Source organism: Typopeltis vanoorti, chromosome 18 (assembly GCF_054136105.1).
Source record: "Typopeltis vanoorti isolate ZY-2024b chromosome 18, IOZ_Tvanoo_1.0, whole genome shotgun sequence".
Taxonomy (NCBI): domain Eukaryota; kingdom Metazoa; phylum Arthropoda; class Arachnida; order Uropygi; family Thelyphonidae; genus Typopeltis; species Typopeltis vanoorti.
The window spans coordinates 12,058,871-12,078,550 of NC_143566.1; the positions used below are offsets into that span (position 1 = coordinate 12,058,871).

At 37.0% G+C, this 19,680-nt stretch overlaps 1 protein-coding gene across 2 annotated transcripts in view; it reads right to left on the reverse strand.

Annotated features, from left to right (window-relative positions):
* Opa1 (Opa1 mitochondrial dynamin like GTPase) overlaps positions 1–19,304 on the reverse strand; it is a 712,584-nt gene extending 693,280 nt beyond the window's left edge. For both annotated transcript variants that reach the window (XM_090408405.1, XM_090408403.1), the window contains exon 1: positions 19,167–19,304. In XM_090408405.1, the coding sequence (XP_090264531.1) occupies positions 19,167–19,183 (17 nt within the window). In that variant the 5' untranslated portion in view covers positions 19,184–19,304. The remainder of the gene's footprint in view (positions 1–19,166) is intronic.
* Between the last annotated feature and the right edge of the window lie 376 nt (positions 19,305–19,680).

Here is a 19,680-nt window from a genome sequence, read left to right on the forward strand (position 1 = left end):
CATTTCTCTGAGTTGTTTTCTTTTACTAGCTCCGGATCCAAACTTTTTTGGCATCATTATGTGTATTATACTATCAAAAGCAAAAAAATATTGGTAACCCTCGTATAACATGGTACGTATACAATGCAGTTTTGATATAACGCAGTCTACAAATTGTAGTAACCTTCGTATAACCAGGTACTTATACAACACGGTTTCAATATAACAGAGTCTGCAAACTCTAGTAACCCTTTATCTTTTCATATATTTTTCACTGCAAGACTTAAAAATGAAATTTTATCTTCGTTAAATTTGCTTCAGCCCGTATCACGTGCGCATATAGTTATAAGTAGCAAATTTATATTAGGGGAAATACATTTACCGTATAAAGTGTTTATTGTTGATAATTGTCTTCGTTTTCTGCCAGGATAGTGCGTTAAAAATCATTAGTGTGTTAATCTCAAGCTGAGCACTTTATTTTCTGGTGAGTTACATACAATATGTAATACTTTTTTATGCAGAAATTTTATTTTTATAGTAATGGCCACTTAGAGGGCTTTTGCGATATGGTTGAAAACGAAATTAGTGAATTACTGTATTTGCTGGCGTATGAGATGCACCGGCCTATAAGACGCACCCCCTTTTTTGTACACATTTTTTAGGAAAAAAAACTTTATCACTGAATATTCTAATGAATTTACAGTATTTCAAATATAAAGTAGATCTACTTTTAACAAATACCATAAAAACTAGGAAAGAGTATCCACCTTTTAATCTTCATCATCAAAACCCAGAAATTCATCTCCAGTGCTAAATAAGAGACACTGAAAAACCTCTTCTAAATCAGAATCTGAGACCTCATACAACAAATTGTCCTCTGTACCATCCAGTGCATTAATGCCACACTTCTTAAATAATTTAACCACTGTCTCAGTTTTCACAGCATCCCATGAATCTTTGACCCACTCACAAACTTGCAAAATGCTAGGCCTCATCTCATCCTTCTTCCTGATAGCGTAACCTCAAAATCTGAAGACTGAATCCAGCAGTCTTCTGGATGCAGCATTCCACTTCTCCTTCATAAATCCTTTAAATGGTTTATTAATACAGGCATCTAAAGGTTGAAGCTGACCAGTTAGACCTCCTGGAATTACAGCTAACTGAGGTTTCAATTCCTTGGGTTTATTTTTAACATCTGTTCTGTGAGAACAAAACTGATCCCATACTATCAGGGCAGGCTTCTTCAACAGTTGGCCAGAGCGCCTAGACCTATGATGGCGAACCTATGACACGCGTGTCAGCACTGACACACTTTCACTTTCAGGTGACACACCTTGGATGTTGAAAAATATTGGTATTCTGATGAAAAAACTAATTTCAATAATTTCAGTTTATTAAATTAATTGTATAATATGAATTCATAGATTGCATATCAATGTCCTATTAAATAAATAGCCTATTATGATATGTATAAGTCACCATCTATGATTAAGTGGTTAAATTTATAATGCATGTATGCAAGTGGCACATCAACAACGTCATTATTTAAAAAAAAAAGATGTTTGACACACCTGGGTAAAAAAAGGTTCACCATCACTGGTCTAGACCAAATGTTATCTATCCATAACTGGAATAGTAGAATGTATTCCAGTAACTGGAATACATAACTAATGTAACTGGAATGCTCTCACACACCGCAAGGAAGAAATTGCGTAACTCTGAACAGAGAAAATTTCCAGAAATGAAAGTAATAAAAAACCGAGTATCGGTGTATAAGATGCACCCTGTTTTTCAGACCAATTTTCAAAGGAAAAAAGTGCATCTTAAACACCGGCAAATACGGTAATTGATAGGTAAATAGATTTAAATGAGGAGGAATTGGTACAATTAATAGATGATTTCGAACCAAATGACAGGGAAAATTCTGCCAAAGATTCTGATTAATCCATTATAGAATTCAGTTTAAAGAAATTAGCAGAAGGATTGGAGTTGGCAAGAAAGTAAGAAGTTATTTTACAGATAATGATCCCTCAATGGAGCACTCCAGAAAATTCACGGGACAATTGGATATTTGTTTAGCTCCATATTATGAAATTAATAAAAAAATTGCAGCATAGTGGTAAGCAAGGTCTTGTCCAAGAGATTTCCAGTGATGATGACATCCGGCCACTCAAAAATAAAGAACATCTTCGAAATGTTAGTTTTGAAGACAATTACAATATGCACTTTATTTTACTTTGCCTAAAACATTTATGCATTATGTGCAATGAAGTTTACATACGATTTGTAATTTTTATAAGTTTATTCTATGTATTTTTTTTTCATAGTTTATATGTTTTCTTAACTTACATGAATTACCTGAATTAAATAAAAATATTTTTTGTTGGATATGTCGTTGTTTATATAATTAAGAGAAAAAAAAACGATTTCGGGACATAACCCTACTTTTTCTATGTGATCTGAGTCTTGCATAATGCAATTTAAACAAAGCGGCATTTCTATGGAAAATAGCATCTTCATTATTCGAAGGTTACCTGTACTTGTTAAATCCAAACTAAACATATAAATAAATTAAGTATAATTTCTGGGAAATTCCCATGCTACTCCTCTTAAACACTATTAATATAATTAACGGCTATTTTAGCCTGTTTTTGTTTAGGAGTGTCCCTTATATTTAATATTTAGCGACTCCGGCCATTTAGCAACAACAAATGCCCAAATTTGGCAGATACATCTTGCAGCCTTGACATAGCCCTACAGTCATTCCCACAAAGTTCCAACGATGGTCAGACGATGACCGAAACGGTCCACACCCCGTAAACCCTTGCCCCAGTTTCCACATAAGGATACCCTTCCCCTTCTCCCCCCCTCTACTTACAACAAAATAATATATATATATATATATATTTATATATATATTATTAATAGTAACCCGGGTTCCCAAACTTATTTCCCATGTCTCAAGTACATCCCCATGTTCTTTCCCTCTCTCCCCCCCCCTTCAACAAGAGCTTGGATTTAGAAGGCATCTTTAAACCAAAATCAAGGTATGTGCTTAATCTTTCCACATTTTTTATTCTGCCATAATTGCCTTCTATACTCGCCCATAATGCCCTAAAATATATATATACCCCTTTTGAGTTATGTTAGCCAATGTATTAAATATAAGGGACACTCCTAAACAAAAACAGGCTAAAATAGCCGCTAAGTATATTAATATAAATAAATAAAATTAATAATTACGTTAAAAGCTAAAAAAATACAAAAATAGAAACAGTGGTATCTTGATTTTGTTAAAATAAACCAGTAACAGAAAAATAAGAAAAATAAATTCATTGAAAAATATATTCTTACCGACTGCCACAACTACTTTAACCATATAATTAGGTATATACACTTGTATACTGCTTTACAAATACTAGCCAAATACATTCGTACACAGGTTCGTGTGTACGAATGACACTTAACCTCCCTACATGCTGAGGTGGATGAAATAGCCAGACCTCCCCAACATTTTTCATGGATCAAAACTTCATTTTCATTCTACCTTTAATCATGCAATTATCCCCACTGCTAATCCCTGAATGGCAATTTTAGGGCCATTAACAAGTTAACTGTGGTGGAGAGATCTTTGTGTGTACTGTGTCATTTGGAATTTCCTTTACTGTCTTAGGATATTTGACCCTATTTTTTTTTCCTGCACAATTTATTTATTGTGTCTTTCTTCCCAAAAATAAAAACGAAGTTCATATGTGAGAAAATAATCGACTCTGAAATGACCAGAGATCAGCCTTTACAATGAATGTATTTAGTAATAGTAAATTTACTCTCTTCTATTCTTCAAATCAATGCAACAGAACAAGAACTTTATGTTCTTTCATACTGACAATATAGAAGAATTTTTTTTTTTTTTGCGAATTTTCAAATGTTTGTTCAAATGTAGAGTTTTAAAATGTGACCCCCACAGAGAGTGAGGCTCCAGCTTGCACCTAATGCACCTTATGGTAAATGAAGCCCTGAGTCTCAAGGCTAGTGATGTGGGCAATATCAAAATGGGGAACTGGACAATGAAACTTACTTGTGACTATGGTCCCACAAAAGGTTCTACCAAGGTAGAAATGGAAAAAAATTTTCAAGCTTTAGAGAAAGCAACTGATACAATGAAAAAGGAAAAATTGGTCCTTGTTGGGGATCTAAACAGCAGAATAGGAAATGATTGTCAGACATACAAATTATATTGGGAAAATTTTGAGAAAAGAGCAAAGCTAATAAAAATGGCAAATACCTGTTGAATTTATGCTCAAGCCATGGACTGGTTATTACTAACACCAAGTTCCAACATAAAAATGTGCACAAATTCACATGGAGAGAAGAGCAAAGAATAAGAAAAGTCTCATTGACTATGTTATTGTTGATAGTGATGTTTTCTCTCTTGTGCAGGACACCAGAGTGCATAGAGGATTTGAAATTGGAAGTGATCACCATTTAGTCTTGAGCAGGGTAAAATTGAATTTCATATTGAAAAGAATAACATGTAAGAAAGTTTTAAAGCGAATAAAAGTTGAGCAGCTTTCAGATGTGAACTGTAAACTAACATATACAAAGATTATTGAAGAAAAAATGAAAGAGTTTGAGAACAGGAACCAAACCTTGGAGATTCAGTGGCAAGCCCTGAAGAAAACACTGATTGATTCAGCCAAAGAGGCATGTGGTGAGGTTCTCTACAAGGATAGAAAAATCAGAACTCCATGGTGGACACAGGAAGTTAAAGAGGCAGTAAAGGAAGAGAAGAAAGCATATCAAAAGTTCCTGGCAAATAAGTCAGCTTGTGCGCTTAGCGAATACAGATATAAGATATCTTACATTTGTCTTATAGACAAATGTAAAAAAGCTCAACACTGTGTAAATCTAGCTAAGGAAAACTCATGGGAAGACTTTGGTAAGAACATAGAAAATAAATATCAAGAAGGTGGCAAGATATTCTGGAGGTTGTTGAAGAAGCCCAGAAATGGAGGAAAGAGTGCTGTAAAAGGAATTAGAGATGATAAAGGTGACATGAAAACAGGAGAAAAAGATATCCTTCAAGTATAGAGTAATTACTTCGAAAAATAGCTAAATGAAACAAGCATTGATAACTCAGTGGTAAGAAACAATCAACAGGCATGCAGTCAGAAATACATATCCATACTTCAAGGTAAAAAAAGCCATCAAAAGCCTGAAATGTGGAAAGGTAGCAGGAGTAGATGATATTTGACCAGAAATGAAATGCTGAAGTGTGAATGTAAAAAAGGTCTTACAGTGGCTACAATGCATAGTTCAGAAGGCCAGCAAAGGGGGATGAATTCCAGATGATTGGAGTAGAGCTCACACTAGTACCATATATAAAAAGGGGAAATAAAACTGAATGCAAGAATTACACAGGTATTTCTCTATCAAGTGTTCCTGGTAAAATTGATGTCAGTATACTTGAGAAACGGTGGAGAAGGATTGTGGAAGAAAAGCTTCATGAAGAAAAAGGCGGATTCGGGCCAAACGGAGGTTGTCAGGATCAGGTTTTCACTTTACAACAAATAGTTGAGAAATCATGGGAATATAACAAAGATCTACAAGTTTTGTAAATCTGGAAAAGGCATATGACAAGGTGCCAAGAGAGAAGCTATTCAAAATGCTACAGTTATATGGTGTCAATGGGGCATTATATCAAGCAATGCTTAGTCTTTCTTTGAGTTGTAAGTCCACAGTTAGAATTGAAGAAAGTACAGGAAGACGGTTTAATGTTAAATCAGACAAGAATGTACATTATCCACTCTGTTATTTATTATCTATATGGATCACATTATGAAGGAAACTGGTATTAAAACTTGGTATCAGAATTGGAGATTAACATCTCCAATTCTGATATGAAGAAGTGCAACATCATCTGCTTTACACAGATGATATTACACTTCTAAATAAATCCACTAGAAGTCTGAAGATTCCCTGACTAAATTGAATAACTTCTAAAAGATATGGTATGAAGGTCAGCAATAACAAGACAAAGGCAATGAAAATAGGCAGTAACATTGAAAATATCAACTGCATTGTGAATGGAGAACCTATAGAACAAGTAAAACATTTCAGCTACTTAGGCACGATTTATTGTGAAGATGGTATAAATGAAATATGGAAATAGACAGAATCAACAAAGCTGGTATGGTAGGAAGTCAACTGAATAAATTTATATGGAATAAGAGAAATTAGTCAAAACACTAAATTAGTTGTATACAAGACAGTGTTCAAATCAATTTTAACTTATGGATCTGAGAGCTGGGTCAGATGTAAAACACTTGACCAAAGACTAGAGACTGCAGATATGAGAGTCCTGAGAAAGATTAGAGGCATGAACAGATGGCATCAATGGCAATATCATATTAAAAACGAGGATATTAGGAAAGAACTTAACATTGTTAGCATCCAGGAATGTGTTAGCAGAGCTAAACTCGGGTGATATGGTCAATTAAATAGAATGGAAGAGGAAAGATTAACAAAACGAGTGTTCTCTCCCAGGTTGGGAGGGAAAAACCCAGAGGAAGAAAAAGATATAGGTGGATGCCTTAGAAGATAGAAATATAAGATCTGATAATGTTGGAGTCTTGGCAGTTAACAGACTGATTTGGAGGAAAATAGGAAGTTAGTAATGATGTAAATTTTTATGTTGTACTCTCATATCATCCCTTGAGGGTACATGGCAGAAATTTGTTGATGATGACGACATTTTGTAACATCGAAACGGCATCCCCACTCCCATTCCATTCACTCAGTCTCTTGAAATCTTCTTGAAAGATTACAATTGTTCTACTCTTGTCCTAATTTTGCATCATCTGCAAACAACTGTATATTCCATTTCAAATCTTCCCAATATCATTAACATACAGGTTAAACAGCAAAGGCCCTAAAACAGACTCCTGAGGCACACCACTAGCGACTTTTCTCTTCTGAGATATTGCTCTTCCATACACAACTTGTTGATACCTATCAGACAGCAAATCCCCAATCCAACGCACTAGTCTAATATCCAACCCCATCTGCTTCGGTTTGACTATCATGCAGTAATCTATCAAAAGCCTTTGCAAATTCTAAGTATATGACTTTGTACCCTTCTCCCACATCCAATGCTGTTGTCACCTTATAGTAATAACTAAGTAGATTACTAAAACATGACCTGCCTTTAGAAAATCCATGCTGTCCATCAAAGGTAATATCACTGTTTTGAACACAATTCTGGATCCTGATTCTCACCAGCCTTTCCAACCACAACACCTGACACACAGATTGGCCTATAATTTGATACTTGAATTCTGTCACCTCTTTTATGATGCAGTATAATACTCGTTTTCCTTCCACTCATATGAATTTGACTCAATGTAAGACTCATATTAAACATGTCACGGCATGTCAACTTCCTGGCAAAATCCTTCAAAATACACAGTGAAACATCAAGTTCCACAATTGTTTAATTCCCCACATACCTCTTTTTCACTCAGTCAGTCTCTCCTGCTCCTCCTCATCATCCACTATATCAAGGATGAAAGACCTTCATGAACTACGCATTAAATATCTCAACTATATCCTCTTCCTTATACCATTTTCTGCAATCAGTGCCATCCTACCATAATTATTCTTTCTTTCTGATGGCAACATATCAAAATAACTACCTAGGATTTTTTTTTATGGGTTTCAACTGCTGTTAATACTGAACTTTTGCTATCCTTACAAACCAAGTCATCTCCTTGCCTGCTCTTTTGTATTCCTCATGGCAATGATTATTACCACTCCTCTTATGTTGCCTCCATATTGCCTTTTTTTTTTTTCCTCTGTACTGCATGCTTAATCTCTTTATTCATCCTTTTCACACCTACCTTAGTTAACCTTCTGACCTTTGAAATACATTTAGACACATTGCTTCTACTACTTCATAGTTCTTGAATATCACCCAAGCAGCACTGATCTCCTTTCCACCCAACTCCTTATTCCATGCTACAGCTGCAAGCTGTTTCCTGAGTTTCTCATAATCAACTGCCTTATAGGTAAACACATACCCTTTCCTCACATGGTTGGCGACCACCCAGGTAATCACTTCATGGTCAATCTCACCAAATGGGGGGAGATTTGACACTACATTTATAATAACATTCTCTTATGCAATGATCAAATCCAAGACTCTCAAATCTTCATATGCCCTCTGTTACATACTACCTAAAGTAGTCATCCCTCAAAAACTCAAGAAACTAATTTTCTTTATTTCTGGTTCCTATGTCGTCATCCCAATCTATATTGCTGTAATTAAAATCGCCCATAATCATCACTCTTCCCATTTGCTTGGGAAGAGTGATGATTAATCTGCTTATACATTTCCTGGTCACTACCCTTCACATTACCAGGTCTATAGCAACATCCAATGAAGTATTACATTCTTTCACCTCTATCTACCTCTATTTCCCCCTTGCATCTCTACCTTATATGGACATAACTCTTTTTCTATCATCAATAGCACTCCACCTCCCTTTTTACACCTTATCTTCACAAAATACATCATATCCTTCCATCTCTATTTTGGTCAGGATATCATCCTCATTCAACTATGTCTTGCTTATTCCAACATATTTTGGGTGAATGAGCTCAATCAATGCAACCATTCTCCTTGTTTCTGATTCTTCTAACATTCATATACAAACATTCAAACAGCTCATTCCTGGATCTATAACAAGTTTGTTGATACCACTTATTAGATGCGAGTTTTCCATACTTTCTCTGAATCATTTCTTTTTCTCCTTACTTATCCCAAAACCTTCAAATCCAACTGTTTTCCCTACGTCCCAAATCATTCCCTTCCCTTTTTCTACACACATACCTATTCACATCCTCTTAGAGCATCAACCTTTCTCACACTGTGTTCCCCTGTCCACTTGAATCTCCTTGTTTCCTTGTCAGTCTTGCATACTTGTTCTCTCATTCTCTACACTAATGAATCCACTTCATCATTCATAAGCACCACTTCGATCTCTCCTTCCTTACTCTTCTACTCTTTCACATCGCTTCTTACTTGCTCAGATTCATTCTCCACTGATTACTCTGCCTTCCAGCAACAGTCTCTCCGAATGACACACACCATAACCATTCAAATGCAATTTATCACTCTTACACAGTTCAATTCTTCCTTCAAATTCTTTCCATATATTAACAATCTGCACTCATTTCTCTCCACACATTTCTGCTAGCATATTCATAATTCCTGCTCTCCACTTCATCACTGTCATACCCAGGCAACACTACATTTCCTATCATACTATTATCCTTTATCTTGTTTAATAACCACCTGATATCCGATCTTACATTCACCTTGTTCCCAATCAAGTCATTTGTCCCTGCTACCACTGCCAACTTCTTTGCTCACTTACTCCTTATATCCAATGCCTTAATCACTATTCATTCACTCCATTCACCTGTCCTAAAGGAGGATAGGGGAGGAAAGGGGGAACACCCCACATGAAATAAATAACTCCATTCATTTTACCTTCTAGAAAATAAACCTTGTGCATCTTCTCATTTACCACGCCTCTGATAATCAAATCGCCATGCAACGCTACTCACAGTCTTTCTTTAACTTTTTAATACTGACATAATTTGTTTTTGTCTTCTTCAGTCTTCCATACATATCTCCAATTCTCTTCATTTCACTCCACATGTACCTCATGTCTTGCCTCATTTTCAATTCAGCTTTCAAATCTAATAAGGATAACTTGGCAGCTTCAAGATGTTGTTTCTCAACTGCCCACTCCGTACAAATCTCAAATCCACCTGAAATACTGCTCTCACATTTTAAGTGGTACATCTAAAACTTTTAAAAATTCTTGATACTATGCAGAAGAGAGCACTTCAGTATGCTGTGCACTTCATCATCCCACCAGCCAAGACAATGCAAGCTATACTATGCCAAAGGAAACACACCAAATCATCAAGAACCTCAACAACAGAAAAGCACCAGGTCCTGATCAGATTTCAAACAAAATTATAAAGGCACTGCCTCATAAAACAATAATGCATCTAGTGGCTATCACCAACGCAATGCTAAGACTCAACTACTTCCCCACTCGCTGGAAGCAGGCAGAAATAATTCTCATCCACAAGCCGGGGAAAGCATCTCAGTTCCCCCAGAATTACAGACCTATCAGCCTCTTGTCAGGCTTGAGGAAAATAGCAGAAAAATACTAAAACGCCTACAAAACAAAACGGACAATCTAGACCTAATCCCAAAAGAACAATTTGGTTTTCGAACAGGTCACTGTACAACTCAACAGGTTCACAGATTCATAGAATACATAACTACCAGATTCAATTGGAAACAACATATAGGGGTAATCTTCCTGGACGTGGCGAAAGTCTTCGATAAAGTGTGGCACAAAGGCCTCATCCACAAACTAATAACAGCAAATACTCACTAAACTTCATCCAAATTATACTCTTATCTGAAAGACCAAAAATTTCAAGTGAAACTGCGTGGCCTCAGATCCTCTGCAAGAAGTATCATAGCAGGTGTCCCGCAAGGCTTCCTTCTATTGCCACTACTCTTCAATATTTACATCTCAGACGTCCCAAACACTCCATCAACCATCATGGCTTTTTATGCAGATGACATGGCAATACTAGCCAGATCACTCAAGCCACACAACGACTAGAAAATGCAGCAAGAAATCTCGAAAAATGGTTTCAAAAATGGAGAATAGACATCAATGTAGATAAGAGCATGGCCACACTCTTTACAAGGAAGAAAGCAAACCACCACGGAGCAGTCACAATGTTCAATACTGATATCCCATGGCAAAAAGAAATAAAATACCTGGGAATCAAACTAGATAGCCGACTCAGCTTCAACTCCCACATCTCTCATGCCTGCAACAAAGCTAACTCAGCAATAGCTCAACTCTACCCTCTACTCAACCGAAGAAGCAAAGTCAGTCCAGAAAACAAACTAAGAATATACAAAGCAATCGTCAGACCCACATTAACTTACGGTTTACCAGCGGGGAGCCACACCTCCCCCTAGCAACATCAAAAGACTACAAATAATCCAAAATAAATGCCTCCAAATGATCTTCGATGCCCCCATGGTTTGTAAGGAACACTATCCTCCACCAAGACAGAAACCTGCCAGACATACCTACGTTTCTCTTCCATATAGCAGCCAAGTACTTTGCTCAGGCATCACTCCATCCCAACCAACTCATTCGTAAATCATCAGATTACGATGAAAAAGACAGATGGAAACACAAATGCCCAAATGCGGCTCTGATCACAGATTGAAATAATTCTACACAGCGCTAATTAGGGTGAGCCAGACGCTCAAAAAATTTCTTTCATTAAATAATTAAAACGTATCATTTACGGGATAAAAATCCAAGGGATTGATGTCCATCTTGTCATAGAAATTAACAGTTAGGTGGTGATGGTTGTGCTGCATGTGCCTTTTTAGCACATTCGCATTAGGGTGAATGGCACTCTCACTGTCAAACTAACTATCTGATGTAACCAGAGGAAACATTGTGCCCCACATAAATTTTGGACTTGCATTTCAGCAGATGTGCTGAAATCGTGACCATTCTTTTACTGTAACCAAATCTGCATAGAAGAGAGGGAAGGGACTATTGTGTTTGTTTCAGGCTATATGAGAAAACAATAAATTAAGGAGAATGCTATATTTAGTGGATATTTGAATTACTAAAAGGTGTAAATACACTGTTTGGAAATAAGACCAGACACCATAGAATGAGGAACAAACAGCCAAGGTGCCCACCTTAATAAGATGTAGGATCTCCTTTTGCTGCAATGACTGCAGCAATCCCATTGGGCATACTTTCCACGAGAGTATGATAGTGATCAATGGGAATTTTGGACCATTATTCCTACGGGCATGTAATGAGGTCCTGAAATGTTGTGCAGGCAGATGTCCTTTGACCTTACCGATGCTCCAGTTCATCTCACAGATGTTCAATAGGGTTGTGATCAGGGCTCTGTGGAGGCCAGTAAAGTGTGGTGACATTCATGCCCACAACCACACAGTTACAGCAGCAGCTATATGACACAGCACATTGTCTTGCTGAAAGAGACAATGGTCAGTTCTGTAGAAACACCAGAAAGTAGCAAGCACTGAGTTGTTGAGAAGGCTCAGATACCTTTGGTCTTAGACCACAAACAGCGGTCTAAGGCCAAACCAAAAAAATCAGGACTATTCCATCACAATACAACCTCCAAATTTTATAGCTGGGATTACAAGCTCTGGTAAGAGGCACTCACCAGACATCCACCACATCCATCTGCTTAGTAGATGGTGTAGCATAATTCATCGCTCCATAACATAAATTCAAAGCTTCGTCGTCTGACCACATGCCCTATGCACTACTGAATATGATACATGTTGGTTCGGGAAATTTGAGGCCTGCATATTGCAGTACTACCATGGAAACCCATATTGCTAACATTGGTCCTGAATGTTTCTGTGCAGCTTCGTGTTTCAGTCAATGCTGGGAACTCCACTTTCAATATGTTAACCAAGAAATGGCAGTTTTTACATCATATCCTTTGCAGCACTCTATAGTCATGTTTAATGAGTGTGGTGGGTCATCCATTACAGGTACCACTTGCAGCTGACTTCCTGTGTTTTCATCTCAGTATGGTATCACTGATTATTGGAAGTTTTTCCACTTAGTTATACTATAAATTAAAGATACCAAGAAATTATATACTTGGTTTAATCCTTTATCCAAGTGTAAGCAAACAAAGTATATGCCTGAAGTATTCAGGACTGGGGCAACTCATATATAGAAGCTAATGACTTCACATCACTTGCCTTAGTATCCCATAATGCAAAGCATATATCCTTGCAGATATGTATAATGCTATGAATTATGGGAAGGGTCGCTACCCAGGCCAGTTTCAACCTTTATTGAGGTTTCATCAGTGGGAGTCAGACCCTGAGGTGATACTAAGGTTGAAATAATGCAGAAGTCATTTTCATATATGAGTAGCCAAAAGGTGTCACACTTTATTAACATCTTATCTCTAATCCAGAGTATTCTGATAATAAGGCATGCCTTCCTTTTGGCTACTCGGGTATAGAAATATATTACTTCAATCTTAGTATCACCTCTGGGTTTGGCTCCCACTGATGAGACCTCAATAAAGGTCGAAACCAGTCTGAGTAGTTACCCTTCCCAAAATGTATAGCATTATACATGTCTGCAAAGATATATGCTTCGCATTATGGGATATTAACGCAAGTAATGTGAAGTCATTAGCTTCTATATACGAGTTGCCCCAGTCCTAAAAATACTTCAGGTGCATGGTTCATCCTTTATACTTGGATAAAGGATTAAACCAAGTATACAATTTTTTATCTTTAATTTATGGTATCACTGATTGTTGACCTAGGATGCCCAATTTGTCAATAATTTGCCGAAGAAACAAGCCTGCAACACGGCATCCTATTGCAATGCCACTTTCAAAGTCCATCAGTTCCTTTGTCACAGTGCACTGACTTAGGAGCAACATGTTCCTCCAATTTACAGTCTTCAAGCATGTGACTCATTAAATGGTATGATGCACGTTGCCCATGGGGGATGTCCTTTGATTACTTTCCAAGCAGTGTATATTCACAACTATTAATATGGTGGCTAACATGACGATTTAAGAAAAGAATCTGGTAGCTGCAGACCAAATGTACTGCAGTAACCTCTTTCCTCCTTGCCAAAAAATGCATGCATTTGAAGGAACACCTATCAACAACTTATTCTATTTACTAATCACATGCCATAAGCAAATTCTAAAAGTTACATGCTTATTTACAAAATCTCTAATCAGTTACTAAGAATAATTCTTCTTCCATATCCTATCTACCATTTAATGAAAAAATCTTCCTATACCCAACTAGATATTAACTTGATTACATGTCTCTGAATTTTCTAAATTTCCCATCCCCACCAAAAGCTAAATATATCTGAGCATTTTGTTCAGATGTGCAAAGGGGAAATAGCATCCTTATTTCTAAGCTATATTTGATTCAGTTATCCAATGTGATAACTTTTTTTACTGCATTACTCTTGGGTCTTCCTCTGGATCAGTGTCCCTTTGGTTTATTATTTCCAGGCAATATTTGGCCATCTGTCCTCATTCATTATTTCTACATGCTTTTTTTCCAGTTCTTTCTATAATCTTTGGTAATGTTACCTCAGATTTAAACTGCCTATCCACCATGAATAATAGGTATATAACCTTGCCAACAGGAAATTTCTTTTACTAGCAGCAAATTTCCATCAATATTCAGTCTCAATCTTTTCAGTTCAAGCTGAATTAACCTGCACTTGAATTATACAGAAGTGGCACTTAGTATCCAATCTGTTCAAATCACTCTTTAGGGATTAGTTATCAAATGCTTATCTTTCAACAACTTTGTATCACTGCCATACAACCAGACATTGCACTTCAAAATTATTAACACACAAAATGAACAAATCTAGCCTAATGGCATAACTTTGTATTTATGTATGCCACTGGTCACCTCATATATAGACAGAAGTGCCAAAGAAGACAAAGTCAGTACAATCAGCAGGAAAGGTCATGGCATCAGTGTTTTGGAATGCTAAAAGCATTTTTTTTTATTAATTATTATCTTAAAAAGGGTAAAACAATATCTGGGGAATATTATTCTGATCTTTTAATGAAACTAAACAAAAAAATTCATGACAAAAGACCTGGTGTTTGCAGAAGAAAAAAATCATCTTTCATCAGGACAAGGTACCTGCCCACAAAAGTGTTTTACCAATGGGAAAATTAAGGGATCTGCACTATGAATTGTTGGAACATCCACCATATTCCCCAGATTTGGCTCCCTCTGACTTCTATCACTTCCTAAAACTCATCCTTCCTGGTCAGCATTTTTCTTCAAATCAAAAGGTGATTGCAGCTGTAGAGGAGTATTTTGCAAATCTCACTGAGAACTACTATAGGGACAGGATAATGGGACTGGTGCATCACTGGAATAAACGTATTAGTCTTAAGGGAGATTATATGTTGAAAAATAAAAATAATTTTGAAATTATAAATTCGCTTTTTCATTGTTAGACTGAGAATTTTTCAGACCGCCCGCGTATTTGCTTATACTTGGATAAAGGATTATAACAAGAACGCAATTTCTTGAAGTGCAATTTAACTTGGCATGTTAAGACATCAGCTAAATAAGACTGAGGACACATGGATATGTTACAAAACAATTGGTTGATAACTCCTATCTGCTGAAACTGTGAAATTCCTACCATTTGTATTCACACAGATTATTCTTCCTTTCACTTTCTGAACAGCAAAAGAATATCGCTAATATTCCCTTGCCTATTCAGTTAACATAATTTCAAAGACTGTCTTATTCTTCCTTTACTTTTCCAAGCAAGCACTATATACTAATTCTCAATATGCTTATCATGCATCTGCATTTTCATTGTCACATCAACCTCTAGGCATCAACATGCTCATCATGAGAGGTTTATTCAATCAAAAATATATTTATTATATTGAAACTTAAAATGCATAACATTTCCAGCATTCACAATGAATTCTGGTAGTGTTCACACACTCATTTCTCTGTGTAAAGAGAGAAAGAATAAAAAAATCGACTCCTCACACCTTTTCAACAACTTTTTAGAGATGGCTTCTGATTCTTAAAATCCTATCCAACCAACTGCATTTCACATTCTTTTAAGCTTTCCTCCAAAACTTACTGTCTTTTTATAGAGATCTTGCTTTATGATTTTACAAATCCATTTAACTTTTGTGAGACTTATTTAACCCTAGTTATAAAAACGGCACCTACAGTATGTTTTCAATAACTACCTACCATTAACATATATTGGATAGCCATGGCAGCAGACTAACAGTTGCAAAGGATATAGTGGAATTATTATTGAACAAGCACTTCATCAAAATATATCATACTGGTGTAAACGATGTGGCGGAATATATAGACGAGAGACAAGTATTAGGAAAATTGGAAGTGAAAGAAACCTAAGTGTATCAGATGCTAGTTGGGATAGATGTGAATGAGACTGTAGGAATGGATGACATATCACCACATATTCTATAGGAATGTGCACCACAAACGGCTATGCCCCTGACCTGGTTATTTAATTTAAGTCTTGCAGTGGGTAGGGTTCCTAAGGAGTACAAATAAGGCAAAATAGTACCACTCCACAAGCACGGTTCTAGACAGAAATCTCCAACTATTGGCCAGTCTATAATCGCAGTTGTGGTCAAGGTGTTGGAGAGATTGGTAAGGAATAAAATACAGGTTAAGTGGGTTGATGGACATAGCATTCTTTATGGTCAGCATGGATTTGTAAAGGGGTAGGTCTGTTTTAGTAATTTACTTGCATTTTATGATAAGGTGACAAGTGTGTTACATAAGATAGAATCATATACAGTGATAATGTAGATGTGGCAACCTACTGCATAAATGGAGACTATCAGACCACCCTTATTGTGACTGTTCCCCTGTGGACCAGACAATCACTCATATTGTGAATCACTGCCCAAGGTGCCAATTTCATGGTGGTGGCCTCCAGGATATCCACGAGGTAATAGATGAGGCCCTGAATTGGCTTTCTGGTCTGGACATTGACCTGTAGCTGCTTTTGCCATAAGAATAAATAAATAAATAAAAATACAGTGATATTCTTAGACTTTGCACACATGCTTAATACATTACCACATGATAAGTTGGTGTACAAGCTGCATTGGACGGGAATGGATAGTATATTGGTTAGATGGATCAGAGATTGGCTCTGAACGATACCATCAGGTTGTGTATGATGGAGCAGTGTCTCAAAAAAGGAGGGTAACCAGGGGCTTGGCCCAAGGTTCTGTTCTTGGGCCCCCTGCTGTTTAACTGTTTGTAAACGATATATCATGTGGACTGACTCGGGATCTTCAGTTATTTGCTGATGATGCAAAGTTAGAAAGAATTATAAGTAGCATTGATGATGTTAATTCCCTTCAAGAAGATTTGAATAAACTTTTTACTTGGACAAGAAAGTTGGGTTGTAGTTTTAATATCAATAAGTACAAGATATTGCATTTTGGAGTGCAGAAATATAAGGCTGTGTACTATATCGATGTTGCTGGGAAGCGGATGAGATTAGAGATTTTGGAGTGATGGTTGACAGTAGACCGAAGTTTAGATGGCATATTGCTAGTGTGCAAAGGCTGCACATCATAGTACTCCTATGAAATGAAGTACTCTAACATGTAAGGATAAGGAAGTGGTGCCACTGTATAAAGCACTGGTCAGATAACACTTGGACTGTTGTGCTCAAATCTGGTCACCTGGTTTTCAATATGATGTAAGACACTGGAGAGGGGTCCAGAAACGAGCGACTAAGACAATATCAGGACATTGGAATGCTGACAATGGAGAGAGGTTGAAGAAATGTAGATTGCAGAGTTTGGTGGATAGGAGAAAGAGAGGTGATATGATAGAGGCATTTAAGTTAGTGAGGATTTTATCAGATTAACCCAGAAGGGATTATAAAATGAGTAGATGGTGAGAGGGGAAGAACCAGAAGTCATTCCTGGAAGTTGAGTAAAAGTGTGGTGAGGAGGGGGGGGGGGGGAGGAACAGATTTTTTAGATGAAGAATTGTCAATGAATGGAATGCATTACCAGAATGTGTGGTTAATTCAAGGACTGTTAAGGATTTTAGGATTCTATATGATAAACATGTTCTCAGTTGAATGAACCTCCCATGATGAGTCTGCTGACTACATGGATGGTTTAATAATAATAATATATTAGGACTAAATATAGACCTAACATGTGTTAATGCTAATATTATGGCCATTATTAATCTCACCGATATCCCAATGGCCTCAGACAGGTCGCTGGAGATATACACTGACCAATAGGGACAGTTCATTTGTTCGCTGATGATGCAAAGTTGGGTAGGGCGATAGTGAATGCAGAAGATGTCAAAGTCTTGCAAGATGACTTAGATCGATTGGAGTTCTGGACTAAGGAGAATGGATGTCAATTTAATGTGACAAAATGTAAGGTTATGCATTTCGGAGTGAAAAGATTAGCAGCAGTATACCACATTGGTGGAACTGTACTCCAAGAGATTGATGAAGCCAGGGACTTGGGAGTGTTGGTGGATAGGGAGATGAAGTTTAGGGGGGCACATTGCGAAAGTAGCTAAATCAGCTCATCAAGTCACTTGGTTGTTGAGAAAAATACCTTGACGAGCAGAGACAAGCAAGTTATTGTACCTCTGTACCAAGCCCTGATAAGACCTCATCTCGACTACTGTGCCAGATTTGGTCACCTCAGTTCCTTCTTGATGGGGAGGAGGTGGAGAGGATGCAGAGGCGAGTGACTAAGATGATAGCAGGTCTACGGAATGAACCATATGAGAACAGGTTGAAGATTTGTGGGTTGCAGAAACTAGTTGATAGGCGGAAGAGGGGAGATATGATTGAGACATTCAAATTGCTAAAAGGATTCTATGGGATTAATTCAGAGGATATTTTTGAGATCAGGACTGGTGGTGGGAGAACTAGGGGACACCAATGGAAGCTGGGCAAGAGCGTGGTAGCAGGGGTGTTAGAGCTGGGTTCTTTACTTTTAGAGTGGTAAATGAGTGGAATAAGCTGCCAGAGTCTGTTGTGGGTGCCATGACAGTGAGCGAGTTCAAGGCAAGGTATGACAGATACTGTGAGAATGTTGAACAGTTGTGTGAACATGATGTTTAGGGCCTCCCTCGATGAGTCTAAGGACTCCCTGGAGTAGCCCGTAATAATAATAATAATAATAGTCACACAACAACCATCGTACCTCGTCTTAAATTCACTGTCAGAGCACTCACCACTGTCTACGGCAACTCATTCCAATCATTCACCATTCTCCAAGCAAGCAACATCTATACACGTGAAGCATTATAATGCGCAAGTCATCTATTATAACTTCGCTCCTATTTCTCAAATTTTGAAGGACACACTCCATCAATGTCTTTATACGCAAATTTCCCAAAACCTGATATTATTTTATTTAGCCGGTATATTATGCAAAATATCAGCAGAAAAATAAAATTAATAATACAGGTAGTATATCGATACCATAGCCTTGAATCCATATCCTTTTGTTAAAGAAAACATAACACTGGAAAGCAATTCCCTTCACTTTCCTACTTTCTACATCGGTTGCTGTTCTTATTTAAACAAACTAGGACAAACACATTTCCATTAACACCGACACATACAACCATGCGTTATATTCGTGAGTGCCATCTACAGTAAAAAGTAAAACCCAAGGTATAAAAATTAGTTAATAACTAAATGTCCCAGAATGGCTAATTATGATGGGACCTTTTTTCTAACAGAGTTAAACAATAATATAAACAAAACAGCAGACCTGCTTGGGTGTATTAAAGATACCAAGTATATAATTTCTTGGTATAATAAATTTAGTTTAATCCTTTATCCAAGTGCAAGCGAACAAAGTTTGCGCCTGAAGTACATTCTGAACTGAGGCAACTCGTAGTAAAGGTGACCCAAGCTCTCATCACTCCTTGTCTCAGTATCTCCATAATGCAAACATGTATTACATTATGGCATTATCTTCATAATGCAA